This window comes from Vigna unguiculata, chromosome 11 (genome assembly GCF_004118075.2).
Source record: "Vigna unguiculata cultivar IT97K-499-35 chromosome 11, ASM411807v1, whole genome shotgun sequence".
Lineage (NCBI taxonomy): Eukaryota > Viridiplantae > Streptophyta > Magnoliopsida > Fabales > Fabaceae > Vigna > Vigna unguiculata.
The window spans coordinates 2,413,228-2,430,179 of record NC_040289.1 but is presented as its reverse complement, the minus strand read 5'-3'; the positions used below and the strand labels follow the sequence as shown (position 1 = coordinate 2,430,179).

The window sequence follows — 16,952 nt, the reverse complement described above, 5'->3', positions numbered from 1 at the left end:
GCTGGTTAAAAAAGATGTTTGTGGTTGTACTCTTCATTTCAAGCATTTACACACCTGATAAATAAGATCAACAAAAGAAACCATTAGATCTTTGGAAAAAACATAAAGAAAAATACCAGTTAGCTTGAGAAACCAAAAAAAAAAGATATCCACAACAAAAATGGATAGATGAACGGCAAATCTCATATGCATGTCTTTGTAAGCGTCAGTTGAAGCCTGTAAAGAAAAAAATATGATAATGATGAACAAAAAAAGATGATCAGAACACAGCTCAGAAACCATCTCCATAGTCTTTTTTTTTGTGAGATAAAAACAAATCGATGAAAAGAAAAAGATGAAACCATGATCGGTGCGGAGAAACAGAGACAAAGAAAGAGAGAGAAAGAAGAAAGAAGGCGCTACCAGAGAGAATGAGAAAGAGAGAGAAAGAAGAAAGAAGGCGGTCGCAGAGAGAATGAGAAAGAGAGAGAAAGAAGAAAGAAGGCAGTCGCAGAGAGAATGAGAAAGAGAGAAAGAATTGAGACGGAGGAAGCTGAGAAGACTGAGGAAGAGAGAGAAAGAACTTTTAATTAAAACTTCCGATTTTAATTTGTTTTCCAATTTTTTTTAATACTTGAAAACGCTGAGAGAGTGACACATCAGCTATTTTACCTTTTGTAGATAAAAATTTGAATTGTGAAATAGATCAGATATATTATTCAATTGAAAATGTTGCCTTTTGTTAGTTCCTAATTGTATATAGTATTAGATTTGAAATTTGTTTGACTCTCTGAAATCACAAACAAATTTGAAAGTCACTGTGAGCATCAAGATAGCGTACTCGCACCCAATCCTCCAAACTCTCGAAATCAATTTGAAAGTTTTTGAAGAAAAAACTCTAAAACTCAAAGCCAGCTGAATAACCTAATTCACACCCAACTAAAATAAAATAAATAAATAATATAAAATCTGCGATTGAAATAACTGGCAGAAAGTTTTTTATTTTTCAGCGGTTTAACATAACTGCTAGAAATAGACAGTTAATAAACAATGCATTTTTTGTAGTAATTACAAGTAATTGTTTCGTGTGACTCATGCTTAAGTTATTTTATTTATTTCTAGTTTAAATTGTTTATATTGAACACTCTATAATTTATATGTCACATTTAAAGTAATTTTACGTTGTACCTAAAACATATGAGATTCAATACAAAATCTGGATTCGCAATCTATACTTTATACATGATATTACCGTTATGTTGTTGTCTATCAAAAGAGTCTCTCGCAATCATGATTTGAATGTGAATTTGGACGGAAGTAATCGTGGAGAAGTTCTTCAGCAGTTCTACGGGACTGTTTGTATTCCTCCTTGAACCCATATGTATTCGATGTGCGCAATCTTTTCCCAGTCTTCACCTTCTCATTTCTTGTAGAGTTGTTGGAGCAACGGGTTGTCTGAAACTATGATGAGATGTGAAATGGATTCGGGCAGACCCTCCTCTGGCAAGGATTGGAGTATAGGACACCTCCAAATAATCAATTCCCGAAGAGAGGAGAGGAGACACAGACCTCCATAGTCCAGTTTCTTAAGCATTGGACAATTATGAATCTCTATTTTAGTAAGAGAGAGGGGGAGCAAACCTTCGTCTGGAAAAGACTCAATATCTTCACTTGAAATCATCAAGACTTGTAGAGACTGATTGCCTGACAACCCTTCTTTCAGTGAGACAACAAGTTTGGGGCAATTCAAGATACGCAATACCTTTAGATTTGATGGCAAACATCCCTCAGACAACTCCACTCCTGGACAATTGTTTATGAGCATATGTTCAAGAGATGGAAGGTGGGCGCACATGCGCTTAGGCATTGATTTCAATTTTTCTGATCCTTCAATACAAAATGTCTCCAGTTGAGGTTCAAATAAACCTTCATTGGGAAACGATTCAAATTCAGAGCATTTTTCAATTATCAGACTGTTCAAATGATTATGAGGGCTCCCCTGTAATATCGTTCGTAGGTTACGACACTTGTTTAGTTCAAGCTTGCGTAGTTTTGGGAACAAATCTAGGGGAAAGATCGTCAAAGAGTCACAACCATGAATGATACGCAACTCTAGAAGCAAATGGTAGTAATGGTTTATGGGAATATTCATCCCCAGACAAGAATCAATACACAAGCATTCTAAAGGATTATGAGATACCAGTGGCCCTATCGTATCAAATGAAGATGGCTCCATCTTCACACTTTCGATTTCCACAGCCCTCGGAATGGAAGCCACAAGTTGTTCACACTTCGAAATAGTTAGGTCCTTTAAATGAGAAAGTTGTTCTGGCAAGTGCCCTTTCAGCTTGGGACAATCATTTAGGGAAAGATCTTGAAGATTTGGAAAAGCACCCGTCATACATTGCCATTCTTTCCATTCCTCCATTCCAGTAAAGCTATTAAAGTATAATGCAAATTCTAGAAGAATCTAAAAAAATATAAGCTAGAGTTATTGAAATGTAAAGAAACTTCTAGAGTATTGGAGAAAAGCCTAGGATAGAAAGAAAAATCAAGAACATTCAACTATGTAGAAAAATCTAGAATTATTTGCATTAGTTCTAGCTAGGAGTTTCTAGAATAATCTATGGGACTATAAATACCCATGTATCCTACCATTTTGTAACATCAAGAACAACTAACACAACATCAAATACAACTACTCTCAACTACAAATACACTTCTCCAACTACTACTTTCACACTCTACTTTCTATACATTTTCTCTATCCCTTCAACTATCCCTTTCACAACCTTGAATTACTATCAGTGGTACCAGAGCTACGTTCGGTCATCTACTGGGCGTAGATAAACTTTTCAACTACTTCAAAAAAAATTAGAACTCCATTCTATACTACTTCCAAAATATTTTCTCAACCTATGGCCACTACCAATCAAACATCATCAATTCCAGTACCTATTTTCACAGGAGAAAATTATGATTTTTGGAGTGTCAAAATGAAGACATTCTTTCGCTCCCAAGATTTATGGGACATTATAGAAGAGGGATTTACTATTCCAGAAGACACTTCCGCTCTTACTGCAGCTCAGAAGAAGGAGTTGAAGGAAAACAAACAGAAGGATTCAAGGGCTTTATTTGCTCTTCAACAAGCAGTTGATGACACAATCTTTCCGAGAATAATAGGTGCCACAAACGCAAAGCAAACTTGGAACACAATACAAGAAGAGTTTCAAGGAAGTGATGAGGTACGCAATGTTAAACTTCATTCTCTAAGACGAGAGTTTGAATTAATAAGAATGAAAGAATCTGAGACCATTAAAGACTATTATTCTAGAATAAAGGAAATAGTTAGTCAGATGAGAGCCTATGGGGAAACTATTCTTGACAAAAAAATCGTTGAGAAAATTTTAATTTCTATTCCCCAAAAATATGATGCAATCGCAACTGCGATTGAACAAACAAAAGATTTGGCCACATTGTCAGTAACACAACTAATGGGCTCTCTTGAAGCTTATGAACAAAGATTGAAAAGGCATGAAGAAGACTCAGTCGAAAATGCCTTTCAATCAAAACTAAAATTACGGTCTCAGAATAAAGAATATGAAGGAAATAAAAGTAGAGGAGAAATTTCTAGAAATAAAGAAAATTCTAGAAGCTTCCCTATGACTCGTCAAGGAAAATATCCCCCATGTGGCATATGTAAAAAGACAAGTCACATGGAAAAAGATTGTTGGCATCATGGAAAACCTCAACGTCAATACTGCAAGAAATTTGGCCACGTAGAGAAGTATTGTCGTAATAAAAATAAGCATCAAGCAAACTTTGTTGAAGAACATAATCAGGAGCAACACTTATTTTATGCCAATCAAGAATCTCCTAACGGAGGAGAAAGTTGGTACTTGGATAGTGGATGCAGCAATCACATGGCCAAAGATCAAAGCATCTTCAAAGACATTGATAAATCTGTCAATGTCAAAGTTCGACTAGGAAACGGTACCACAGTGGAGTCTCAAGGCAAAGGAACTGTCATGGTGGAGACAAAGAAAGGTACGAAATTCATCAAGGATGTTTTATTGGTTCCCAATCTTAAAGAAAATCTTTTAAGTATTGGTCAAATGATGGAGAATGGATATTCTCTCCACTTTGAGAAAGATACATGCAAAATTTATGATAGTAGAAAGACAGAAATTGGCCAAGTAAAAATGGAGAAGAGAAATAGAAGCTTTCCCATAAGCTTCAAACCTGGAACTAATATTGCCATGAAGGCAGAAGTTGATGACTCGTGGCTTTGGCATAGGAGATTTGGCCACTTCAACACATATGCCTTAAAGCTTCTATATAAGAAAAACATGATGAGAGATCTTCCATGCTTAAAAGAGAATAATGAATCATGCGAAGGATGTCTCCTTGGTAAACAACATCGATTACCATTCTCGACCGACAAAGCATGGAGAGCTAAAGACTTACTAGAGTTGATCCATACTGATGTTTGTGGACCAATGAGGACGCCTTCACATCACAACAACAGATACTTCATCCTCTTCATTGATGACTTCTCTAGAATGACATGGGTTTATTTCTTAAAGGCAAAGTCAGAAGTCTTTGGAATATTCAAGAAATTCAAGGCCCTTGTTGAGAAGCAAAGTGGAAAACAAATAAAAGTACTTAGAAGTGATCGTGGAAAGGAGTATACATCTCGCGAGTTTGACAAATTCTGCGAAGATGAAGGCATAGAGAGACAACTCACAGTCGCATATACTCCACAACAAAACGGTGTATCAGAAAGAAAAAATCGCACAGTCATGGAGATGGCAAGATCAATGCTAAAAGAGAAAGGTATGCCTAACACTTTTTGGGTTGAAGCAGTCTACACTGCAGTTTACATTTTAAACAGATGTCCAACTAAGGCAGTCAAAGACAAGACTCCTATTGAAGCTTGGAGTGGAAGAAAGCCATCAGCCAAACACCTACGAGTATTTGGATCTATCTGCTACATACATGTTCCTGATCAAAGGAGGCACAAGCTTGAAGACAAGACTATACGAGGAATATTCTTGGGATATAGCACACAATCAAAAGGCTATCGAGTTTACAACCTACAAACAAAAAAGCTCGTCATTAGTCAAGATGTTGAAATTGATGAAAATGCTTCTTGGAATTGGGAAGAAGAAAAAATTGTTAAAAGCACCACTTTAGTTCCAGTGCAACAATATCAAGAAGAAATTCAAGAAGAGGCAGAAGCTTCAGGTACGCCTTCTCCACTTCCATTAGAAGATTCTTCACTAGAGTCCACTCCAAGACGAGTAAGATCTTTGGTAGACATATACGAAACCTGCAATATGGCCATGATTGAGCCTAACTGCTATGAGGAAGCATCAAAGCAAGAAATATGGGTCAAGGCTATGGAAGAAGAGGTTAAAATGATTGAGAAGAATAACACTTGGGAGCTCGTAAACTGTCCTCAAGGAAAAGACATCATTGGAGTGAAATGGGTATATAAAACAAAGCTCAATCCTGATGGAACTATACAAAAGCATAAGGCCAGATTGGTCACAAAAGGATACTCACAACAACCAGGAATCGACTACAATGAGACATTTGCTCCAGTCGCACGACTAGATACAATAAGAGCTCTAATAGCCCTAGCAGCACAAAAAGGATGGAACATCTATCAACTAGATGTCAAATCAGCCTTCCTAAATGGAGTGCTCGAAGAAGAGATTTATGTTGAACAACCTCAAGGCTTCATCAATAAAGGCAATGAAGGCAAAGTACTAAGACTAAAAAAAGCCTTATACGGCTTGAAGCAAGCTCCTCGAGCATGGTATAGCAAGATTGATCAATACTTCATCGATCAAGGATTCAGGAGGAGCAAAAGTGAGCCAACACTATATATTAAAGCACAAGGTCAGTATCACCTCATTGTCTCCTTATATGTCGATGATCTTATCTATAGGGGAAACAATTTGGAGATGATGAAAGAATTTAAAGAAGACATGATGAAGACATTTGAGATGACCGACCTTGGGTTGATGAACTATTTCCTCGGTATAGAGGTGAAACAACAAGAAGACGACATATTTATCTCTCAAAAGAAATATATTGAAGCCCTATTGAAGAAGTTCAAGATGTATGATTGTAAACCTGTCGCTACTCCATTGGTGGTAAATGAGAAACTACAAAAAGATGATGGAGCACAAGAAACAGATGCATCACGCTACAGAAGTTTGATTGGAAGTCTCTTATATCTCACAGCCACAAGACCAGACATTATGTATGCCACAAGTCTTCTATCAAGATTCATGCAAAAGCCAAGTCAGATTCATTATGGAGTAGGGAAAAGAATTTTAAGATATCTACAAGGCACAAAGGAGTTTGGAATATGGTACAAAACCATGACTAACTCAAGGATCATTGGCTACACCGATAGTGATTGGGCAGGATCAATAGATGACATGAAGAGCACCTCAGGCTATGCTTTCTCGCTTGGATCGGGAATATTCTCTTGGGCATCAAAGAAGCAAGCAACTGTTGCACAATCAACAGCTGAAGCAGAATATGTGGCTGCTGCTGAAGCAACAAGTCAAGCTATATGGCTTCGAAAGATATTCAAAGATATGGGAGAGAAACAAAGTGGACCTACTACAATCAACTGTGATAATAAATCAGCTATCGCAATGACGAAGAACCCAATACATCATAGTAGAACAAAACACATAGCAATTAAATACCACTTCATCAGAGAAGCGGAAACAAATATGAAGATACGACTTGAGTACTGTCCGACAGAAGATCAAATTGCAGATATCTTCACAAAGGCCTTACCAAGACCAAGATTTGAACTACTACGCGCTATGCTTGGAGTTACCGAATTTGCATCAAGGAGGAGTATTAAAGTATAATGCAAATTCTAGAAGAATCTAAAAAAATATAAGCTAGAGTTATTGAAATGTAAAGAAACTTCTAGAGTATTGGAGAAAAGCCTAGGATAGAAAGAAAAATCAAGAACATTCAACTATGTAGAAAAATCTAGAATTATTTGCATTAGTTCTAGCTAGGAGTTTCTAGAATAATCTATGGGACTATAAATACCCATGTATCCTACCATTTTGTAACATCAAGAACAACTAACACAACATCAAATACAACTACTCTCAACTACAAATACACTTCTCCAACTACTACTTTCACACTCTACTTTCTATACATTTTCTCTATCCCTTCAACTATCCCTTTCACAACCTTGAATTACTATCAAAAGCTCAACATTTCCAAGGATGCAAATGCACAAGAGCTATTCCCGTAAAAATCAACACCTATGCTCTCTATCCCATCAAGGTCCTCAATTGTCAAGTGTTTCAGAAATGTCAAAAGTCCAAGGGAAGGCAACCATAGACAATGTTTACAGTGCTTCAAGGTTAGGGACACCATATTCAATAGAGAATTATCAGATAACCAACGTGGAAATTGTGTGCCACCATAGCCATTGATAGACAACTCCTCCAAATGTCTGGAAGGTTGCAGATCCTCAAGTACTTGTCTTTCTTTTGTTGAATCTTCAATGTCCCGCTCCAAATCCCATTCTAATGCTAGCTCTGCAAGATGTGTTTTATTCTTGAAATCAGCTCCCAATGCACAACAGTTCACCATATTCTCAAGATTTCTAACTGACAGCTCTCCATGAAGATCAACTTCTTGTAGTTGGTGAACACTGAACTCACAACTTTTGCCAACCTCAAACGTATCCATCCATACCTGAAGATTCTTCAAATTTCCTAAAAGCGGTGGAACCTTTATTAAAGTAGTTCCCATAAGCTCAAGGCGACGCAAATTGGTAAGTTCATACAAAGTCGAGGGCAGCTCCTTCAAATAGAAACAACCATTTAGCTTCAATACTTGCAAGTTACAAAGTGAAGATGTTGAGTCGGGAAGTCTCTCTATGTAGGTATATGAAAGGTCTAACGAACGAAGATGTATCAGATTGCCTATAGTGTCAGGCACCTCAGAACATCTATACAAAGATAAGACCCGTAAGAACTTAAAGTTGGAGATCAACTCTTGTATTGAAATCATACAGTAGTGCGAAATGCATATAAATGTTCGTAGCCCTTTTGCATCATATAAACTCTCACGATATTGAACATGATCGAATGCCATTAAAAAGTGACGGGTTTTCCTTGATATTCTTTTTTCTCTGTCATCTAAACTATAGCAGATTTCACCGGAAACATATTTTGCTAAATCATTGAGAAGGTCGTGCATGACAAAATATGTTTCGATGTCGGTAATTATTTGTTGAAAGAATGACCTTGATAATAGATCATTGAAGTAATGTTCACCCACATCTTCTAGAGACTTACTTTCTTGAGAGCAATGTAGAAAATTTTGAGACATCCATGAGAAAATTAACTTCTCCTTGTCAAAGTGATGGTCTTTGGGGTATAAGGCACAATAAGCGAAACATCTCTTGAGATGAGAAGGGAGGTGGTAGTAGCTCAACAACAAAGCGGGCATGATTTTACTATTTTCTATCGGCAAGTCCCATATGTTGCTTCTCAATACACCTTCCCAATCCGAAACAGATGACTTTGTGCGTAATAGACATCCTAGCGTTTCAAGGGCTAGAGGCAATCCTTTGCACTTTTCAACTATCTGCATGCCAATCTCCTTCAACTCAGAATTCAACTCACAATTTTCATCTTGGAATGCATGTTTAGCAAAAACTTGCCAACTGTGATCTTCTCGTAGTTGCTTTAGTTCGTGCGTATTGTTTGACCCCACAGCAGAGGCAACTTTGTTACTACGTGTTGTGATAAGAATTTTACTTCCCTTAGCCCCATATTTAAGAGGAGTTTGCAATGACTTCCATTGGTCCCGGTCTTCGTTCCAGACATCATCCAGAACTAGGAGAAACTTCCTTCCTGTCAACTTTTCTTTCAATCGTCCCTGAACCGTATCTAGGTTTCTACTATCATCAGTTGACTTATGGATTGCCTCGAAAATTGCTCTGGTTAACTTGAAAACATCAAATTCATCAGAAACGCAAACCCAAGCCTTTTCATCAAATTTAACTTCCTTCGTATTCATGTCATTGTATACATGTTGAGCAAGTGTGGTTTTACCCATCCCGCCCATACCCACAATAGAAAGTATTGACAGCTTATTGTCATTAGTGTCAGACATAAGCCAATTAAAGATCATTTCTTTGTCCTCATCTCTGCCATAAATATCCTCTTCAACCACCAATGACGTTGATTCAACTTTTTTCTCGGACACCTTACTACCCAACCCAGATCTATCGCCACTATAAATTTTGAAATCTCTAACAATCCTTTGGTTCAAAAGAGATTCTAGATCATCTAGAAGTGCTATGATCTTAGATTCAAAAATGTGTACCTTGCTTGAACTGGTATGGAATTCAGCTTCCAACTTAGTCTTGGAGTACTCATAGTGTATTTGCTCCAACAGATCCTCTGCATCATACAAGATGTCTCTAACCTCATCAAGCCATTCTTTGACCAATGAATTAGTGAACTGCTTCTGTTCTGCATCATCTATCACAGCATTGATGTCCATCAGCTTCCTCTTCAACTTCTTCAGCTGCTTTTCATCGAGATCTCTCTGGCGGAAGTAGCCCAAAACTTGATGAGAGTCCAGCTTGTCAAACAGCAGCTGAAGAACAGCACCGAAAAGAGCACCACCAAGTGTTTCAAGGACAGGCATGGTTGGAAAGGAAGTTGCCAAATCAAAGAGAAGAAAGGGTCGTGAAAATTGGAAGTGCGCAGCTTAGTTATGTGAATGAAGGACTGGCTAAAGGTAATGAGGGACTATTTTATTTGATATGGCTTCACTTCAAAAAGGCCAAAAAAACAGTAGTTGTTTAATTTTAGAAAACTGTAGGGTGAAATATACGATTAAAATTTTGTAGAGGTAGAAATGTTGTAGCACGTCTAAAATAAAACCCAGTGGTCCTATATATTACATATATTACACAATTTTCAGCCATGCCCACCGGTGTGTGTACTCAAATTCGACGACCAAGTTATGAAATGACGAGAATAAAATCATTTGTTTTTAGCAATATTAACGTGCTAACCGACACAACCATGAAATGACGAGAATAAGGCAAAAGATATATGCATGCAAAGTTGTTTGACGTTAATTTATGAGTAAAAATAATGGCATGGAATCTAACATTGCACATGTATATGTATTTAATCCATGCATCACAACGTGTTTACTGACATCTCCTCCAAAGCAACAAACCAGGCAACTCAACAAAGAATACAAAATATTAGTATTCTAAAGACTTGGCCTCATTAATATCCAATTGCGATTCGGACCCAACGCACAACTTTGACAGATTTTAGTTGTTGCCACTTCGTCAATTTAGAATAATATTCTTTTTTCATTTTTGTTTTAAAACATCAATCAATTTTAAAAACAAAGACTAATTACTATACAAATCAATACTCCTAATTAATGCAGTTGGAATTAATTTAAATTAACAAATTAACAACATTTTAAAATATTTTACCTAGATTCAGCTTTAATTGCAATAAAATAAAAGGTTAAAAAATTTATTTATAAAGAAAATAAATTCTGAAATTCATTCAGCTTTTTTCCATTATCGTTGTTCACGTTATACGTAATTTTGTGATATACATGAATTAGGCTTAAAGCACAATAACAACTAAAGTTGGATAATGTTTTAATAATTCCAATAATCCTTTTTTTATCAATGACAACTTCTTCATATTCAACAAGAACATTGAACCCTAGATAAATGTTAGAAAGAGACCCGTTTCTCTAACATTTCTAGAAAACTGAATTTATCAGCAAATACCGAGGGACTAAAATTCGGCAGTCAATTATCAAGGAAAATTAGCAATGAATTGTTGAATTTGTGGATCAAATATCTATTGGTAAGATAAGGTTGTAATTGTTGTTTATCAAGGAATTATTGTCTGACAGATTGGTGTCATCGATAATTTATTGACAAAATTGAAATGAAATTTTGTGATGATTCTTTGTAACAGATTTAGTAATGAGTAATGTCAACAAAGAACGTGAGCTGTATTAATAAAAAAATTTATATTTTCTGCCAATTTTGTTTTGAAATTTTTTTTTTTTTTTGGAAAATGCTTACAAATTTTGTTGTGAAAAAAAATTGCAAGAAATTGCTACCAATTTTCTTGCAAAATATTTTGTATAAAACACTTTTCGCACAAATTTTGTAGGAAAGACTTGCAAATTTTATAATTTTGTAGAAAATGATTATCCACGAAGGAATTACCTGCCAATTAAAATATTTAGCAAAAATGGCAGGAAAAAGATTTTTCTTATAAATTTTTTTAACAAATTTATAATAAAAGTTCATATAAAATAAGAATTTCTAGTAATGCTGGATAATTTAGAGACGGGACAAAATAGTAAAAATGATGGTTAAAAAAAAATAAACAGTTGGCACAATATCCAAGACACGTGGGAGTGCGTAAGAGTGGAAGGAAGAGAATAACGAATTCTCTTCGGAGCTTTTGGAGGTATGTGTTTGCGTTTTGAGTTTATATAGTGAAGCGTTTTGCATTTTGGGTCCTGCCATTTCCATTGTTGCGTTTTTCATTTTAAGTTTTGGGTCCTCCGGTTGTTGCTTCGGAGCTTCTGCATTTTGTTTCATTAACCAAGTGACCCAGTGAGATTCAACATTATTGTAGTCCTACATTATTGCGCTCCACTTTCCTATCTCGTGGATATTGGCTTTAGAAGTTTTCTATGATTTTTTCTTATTATTTGAAATATTATTTTTCTTTTATGTTGTTTTGTATATTCTTTTGTATGCTTAATATGTTGAATTATTTATTTTTCTAAAATTGATTGATTGTATGCTTAAATTTAGTTTGTTTAAAGAGTTTTTTACATCGATAAGATGAAAGGAATGAGGAATGTGTGGCTGAGTAGAGTCAAGGGCATGAAGATGAAATCTATTGGAATCTGTTTGTCCCAACCATACCCAAAGTGCACGACCTCGGCCTCTGAGCACGCAACCTCAATGAACCCGCATACCACACACCTTGTATCGGCTACCTCCCCTTCAACATGCGACCCTTAACGAGCACCCAGGCCGCACACTGCTCGATAGACATCCCCTCCCAAAGTATGCGACCACCAAACACACTACGGATCACGTACCTTGTTCTAGAGAATGCCCCTCCTCCCCCAGGCAGCCACCAGCGAACCTCTGAAGCCGCATCCTTTTCCAAAACATCCCCATCACGGACAAGAGGTCTTCACGGCAACAAATTCCCTAGGCCGTCTATCCTGCACCACAAGTACTCCTACTCAGGACAATCCAAACCCATGACGCAACCATCTCGACCAATAAGATGAAAACCTACCATCCGTAGACACTCTCACGACCGAATACCGGGTACCGCCTACCCCTGAGGGATCTCTTGGTAATTTCCCCCTCAGCACTGGATCCAAGAATAGCCAAGAAGGGAATATTGGGCCAAAAGCCCATCCCAGGTAGGACCCACAGGTAAAAAAGGGTATAAATAGCACACTACCCTATGCATTGATTACGCATTAAATATTCTCTGTAACCACTGACATCACTCAACACTGACTTTGGCATCGGAGTATCTTTTGCAGGCACACCTGCGCCGTGACCACAACCCCTTGAGGCCAGAAGATTCACCCGACTTCCCAACATCAAGAGACCGCAACCCCTTGACGCCAGAAGATTCACCGGACTTCCCAACATCAAGAGAGTACGCGAGACTTGTGAAGTACAACTCGGTCCCATAAGAACAATTGGCGCCCACCGTGGGGCCGAAGAGTATTTCGCAAGGTCAGCCCTCCTCGCCCCAAGACCATGGTATCCACAAGAAGTAGACCAGCCGAACTACAAACCAGAGTATGCCCATAGAGTATACGGCAAGTCCCACAAATGAAAATTGCAAAAAGTACACGGCCTCGGACTCTAAAGTCTACGCGTCGTTTCACTCCCCAAGACTGGAAGGCTGATGTCCCAACCATACCCAAAGTGCACGGCCTCGGCCTCTAAAGTCTACGCGTCGTTTCACTCCCCAAGACTGGAAGGCTGATGTCCCAACCATACCCAAAGTGCACGGCCTCGGCCTCTGAGCACGCAACCTCAATGAACCCGCATACCACACACCTTGTATCGGCTACCTCCCCTTCAACATGCGACCCTTAACGAGCACCCAGGCCGCACACTGCTCGATAGACATCCCCTCCCAAAGTATGCGACCACCAAACACACTACGGATCACGTACCTTGTTCTAGAGAATGCCCCTCCTCCCCCAGGCAGCCACCAGCGAACCTCTGAAGCCGCATCCTTTTCCAAAACATCCCCATCACGGACAAGAGGTCTTCACGGCAACAAATTCCCTAGGCCGTCTATCCTGCACCACAAGTACTCCTACTCAGGACAATCCAAACCCATGACGCAACCATCTCGACCAATAAGATGAAAACCTACCATCCGTAGACACTCTCACGACCGAATACCGGGTACCGCCTACCCCTGAGGGATCTCTTGGTAATTTCCCCCTCAGCACTGGATCCAAGAATAGCCAAGAAGGGAATATTGGGCCAAAAGCCCATCCCAGGTAGGACCCACAGGTAAAAAAGGGTATAAATAGCACACTACCCTATGCATTGATTACGCATTAAATATTCTCTGTAACCACTGACATCACTCAACACTGACTTTGGCATCGGAGTATCTTTTGCAGGCACACCTGCGCCGTGACCACAACCCCTTGAGGCCAGAAGATTCACCCGACTTCCCAACATCAAGAGACCGCAACCCCTTGACGCCAGAAGATTCACCGGACTTCCCAACATCAAGAGAGTACGCGAGACTTGTGAAGTACAACTCGGTCCCATAAGAACAATTGGCGCCCACCGTGGGGCCGAAGAGTATTTCGCAAGGTCAGCCCTCCTCGCCCCAAGACCATGGTATCCACAAGAAGTAGACCAGCCGAACTACATACCAAACCCCCTGTAATGGAAGTGGGAGACGCCGGTCCCTCATCCGACATATCACGCATCCTAGAGGCTCAAGCTAGGATGCAGCAAGAATTCGCAGAGTACAAGAAAAGGAATGCAGACGAAATGGAAGCACTTAGACAAGAGAATTCCCGACTCAAGAGAAGGATTGAAGCAGGCAAGGCCATGGAAGAGCCTGAGATCGCCCCCTGCAGGGCAGACCTCCCACCCGTCACAGAAGAGGAAAGCGAATACAAACCCACAGGTCACACTACCGGGGGCAACTACAACCCTTTCGCTTCTAGAAGGAACCGTAGGCACCCGTTCGTCGACGGGATCGTAGAAACACCGCTTCCTCAAAAGTGGAAGGCTCCAACTGTGACCTACGACGGTACCACTGACCCGGATGAGTTCATATCCATTTATACCAACCAAGTCGCCCTTTACGCGAATGACGACGCCGTGATGTGCAAGTCCTTCTCTGTTGCGCTCAGAGGATAGGCATTGGAGTGGTTCATGAGCCTACAGCCCTACACCATAGATTCCTTCAACACCCTTACCACCTCTTTCACCACCCAATTCGACACCAGCCGTCGACACGACCTCACATCCCTGTCACTCCTGAACTTAAGACAAGAAGGAGAGTCCCTTCGCACCTTCATTGACAGGTTCAGCGTAATCGCCATGAAGATCAAGGACCTCACCCCGAACCTGATACTACACTATATGGTGATGGCACTAAGAACAGGACCATTTGCTGACGAACTGGCCATGCGCCCGCCTCTAGGAATGCAAGAACTTCGAAAAAGAGCGTCGATGTTCATCAGAGTCGAGGAAATGCGACATTACCAAGACAGGGTCCGGAACACCCCAACCCACCCGGAAGTTAAAAGGAGCGGTAGAGAGCCTGGAGGTCGGGACCAAAACCGCCCTCGAGACAGAAAACAAGCCAGATTCTCTAACTACGCCCCCCTTAATGCCCCCAAATCCCGTATTCTTGACGAAGTGTTGCAAGCTGAACTCATCGCTCCACCTAAGAGATTCCAAAACCCGCCAAACGCCGACCTAAGCAAGTATTGCCACTACCACCGCAACAACGGACACACAACTGAGGAGTGTGAGACTCTTCGCGATAAGATAGAAGAACTTGTACGGGCTGGCCACCTGCGGCACTATGTTAGAAACATAACTGAAGGAAACCCCAGGACCCAACACGAGAGGTACCCGCGAAGGAACATTCCACGAAGGGAGGATACGAGAAACGAACCAAGAGAGTCTAGACAAGAACCTAGGAGAAGCACAAACTCTGAACGAAGGAGGGAGGAACCACCTCAAGGGGGAAGGCGCCCAGAAGAAAGACCCCCCTTGAAAGGGACGATAAACACCATATCAGGAGGATTTGCTGGAGGCGGATGTTCCTCTTCTTCCAGAAAAAAGCACCTGAGGGCAGTCCAGTCTGTCCACGCCATCTGCAGGGGACCCAGAAGAAGAATGCCACCAATCACTTTCAGCGACTCGGACTTCCAAGGAGTCGACCCCAACCAAGATGACCCTGTGGTCATAACCGTAGAACTCGAAAACTTCGCCGTGAAGAAGGTGCTAATCGACCAAGGAAGCTCAGTAGATATCATATACTGGAAAACTTTCCAGCAGCTCCAAATCCCCGCAGAAGAACTGATCCCATACGACGAACCCATATACGGATTCTCTGGCGAAAGGGTGCCAACCCGAGGGTATGTGGACCTTCACACCACCTTCGGAGAAGGGAGACAGACTAGAACGATCCAAGTTCGATACCTCATAGTAGATGCCCATACTTCATACAACATGCTACTGGGACGACCCTCTCTCAACTCATTAGGAGCCGTGGTCTCCACGCCACACCTCGCCCTAAAGTTCCCCTCAGCATCTGGAGACATCATAACCGTCCACGGCGATCAAAAGGCAGCCAGAGAGTGCTATATGGCCAGTTTAAAGCTCCCATACCCTCCCCTCACCACCAACAACGTCGAGAAAACGCAAACAGCGATCGCCATCCAAGCAGAAGATCTCGACCCCCGGGTCAATAATGAAGCAAGAATCGAGCCAGTGGGAGAAACCAAGCCCCTACCATTAGGACAGCCAAACCACTCCCTGCAGATAGGGACCACAATGGAGAGCGCGGGGGAGAAAGCAATAGAAAATACCCTTAAGAAAAATGCGGATCTCTTCGCCTGGACAGCCGCAGACCTACCTGGCGTCGATCCAAAAATCGCCGCACATAAACTCTCCGTGTTCAAAGAAGCCAAACTCATCTCCCAGAAGAAGAGGAAGCTAGGAGAAGAAAGAAGGCAAGCTGCTAAGTGCGAAGCGGAAAAATTGATGAAAGCAGGCTTTGTCGAAGAAGCGCGGTACACCACCTGGTTAGCAAACGTCGTTCTGGTCAAAAAACAGAATGGCAAATGGCGTATGTGCGTCGATTACACGAACCTGAACAAAGCATGCCCCAGAGACGCGTACCCTTTACCCAACATAGACCGTCTGGTAGACGGGGCAGCTGGAAGCGGCACACTCAGTTTCCTAGACACATACTCTGGGTACAACCAGATACCGATGGCGGAGAATGATGCGATCAAAACCGCCTTCATTACGGAAGAAGCAAACCTATACTACAAGGTTATGCCCTTCGGGCTCAAAAACGCAGGCGCTACCTACCAAAGACTAATGGACAGAGTCTTCAAACCCCTCCTCGGTAACAGCGTCGAAGTATATGTCGATGACATAGTGGTCAAATCCCCGAACCCCATCCAACACGCCCTAGATCTCGCTGAAGTTTTCAAAGCCATACGAGGATACAATCTTCGCCTGAACCTAGAAAAGTGCACTTTTGGGGTAGACGGAGGAAAATTCTTAGGATACATGCTGACCCGGCACGGCATCGAGGCAAACCCAGAAAAGTGTCAGGCCATCATCAGCA

The 16,952-nt window shown here is 40.6% G+C and overlaps 2 protein-coding genes across 2 annotated transcripts; both read right to left on the bottom strand.

Annotated features, from left to right (window-relative positions):
* Window positions 1–1,346: 1,346 nt before the first annotated feature.
* Window positions 1,347–2,411, bottom strand: LOC114169417 (putative disease resistance protein At3g14460). Its single transcript, XM_028054559.1, has one exon. The coding sequence runs from the start codon at window positions 2,405–2,407 to the stop codon at window positions 1,400–1,402; it is 1,008 nt and encodes a 335-aa protein (XP_027910360.1). The 5' UTR covers window positions 2,408–2,411; the 3' UTR covers window positions 1,347–1,399.
* A 4,770-nt stretch (window positions 2,412–7,181) lies between these two features.
* LOC114169416 (putative disease resistance RPP13-like protein 1) lies at window positions 7,182–9,824 on the bottom strand. The gene has a single exon (XM_028054558.1). The coding sequence runs from the start codon at window positions 9,700–9,702 to the stop codon at window positions 7,234–7,236; it is 2,469 nt and encodes an 822-aa protein (XP_027910359.1). The 5' UTR covers window positions 9,703–9,824; the 3' UTR covers window positions 7,182–7,233.
* Window positions 9,825–16,952: the final 7,128 nt, after the last annotated feature.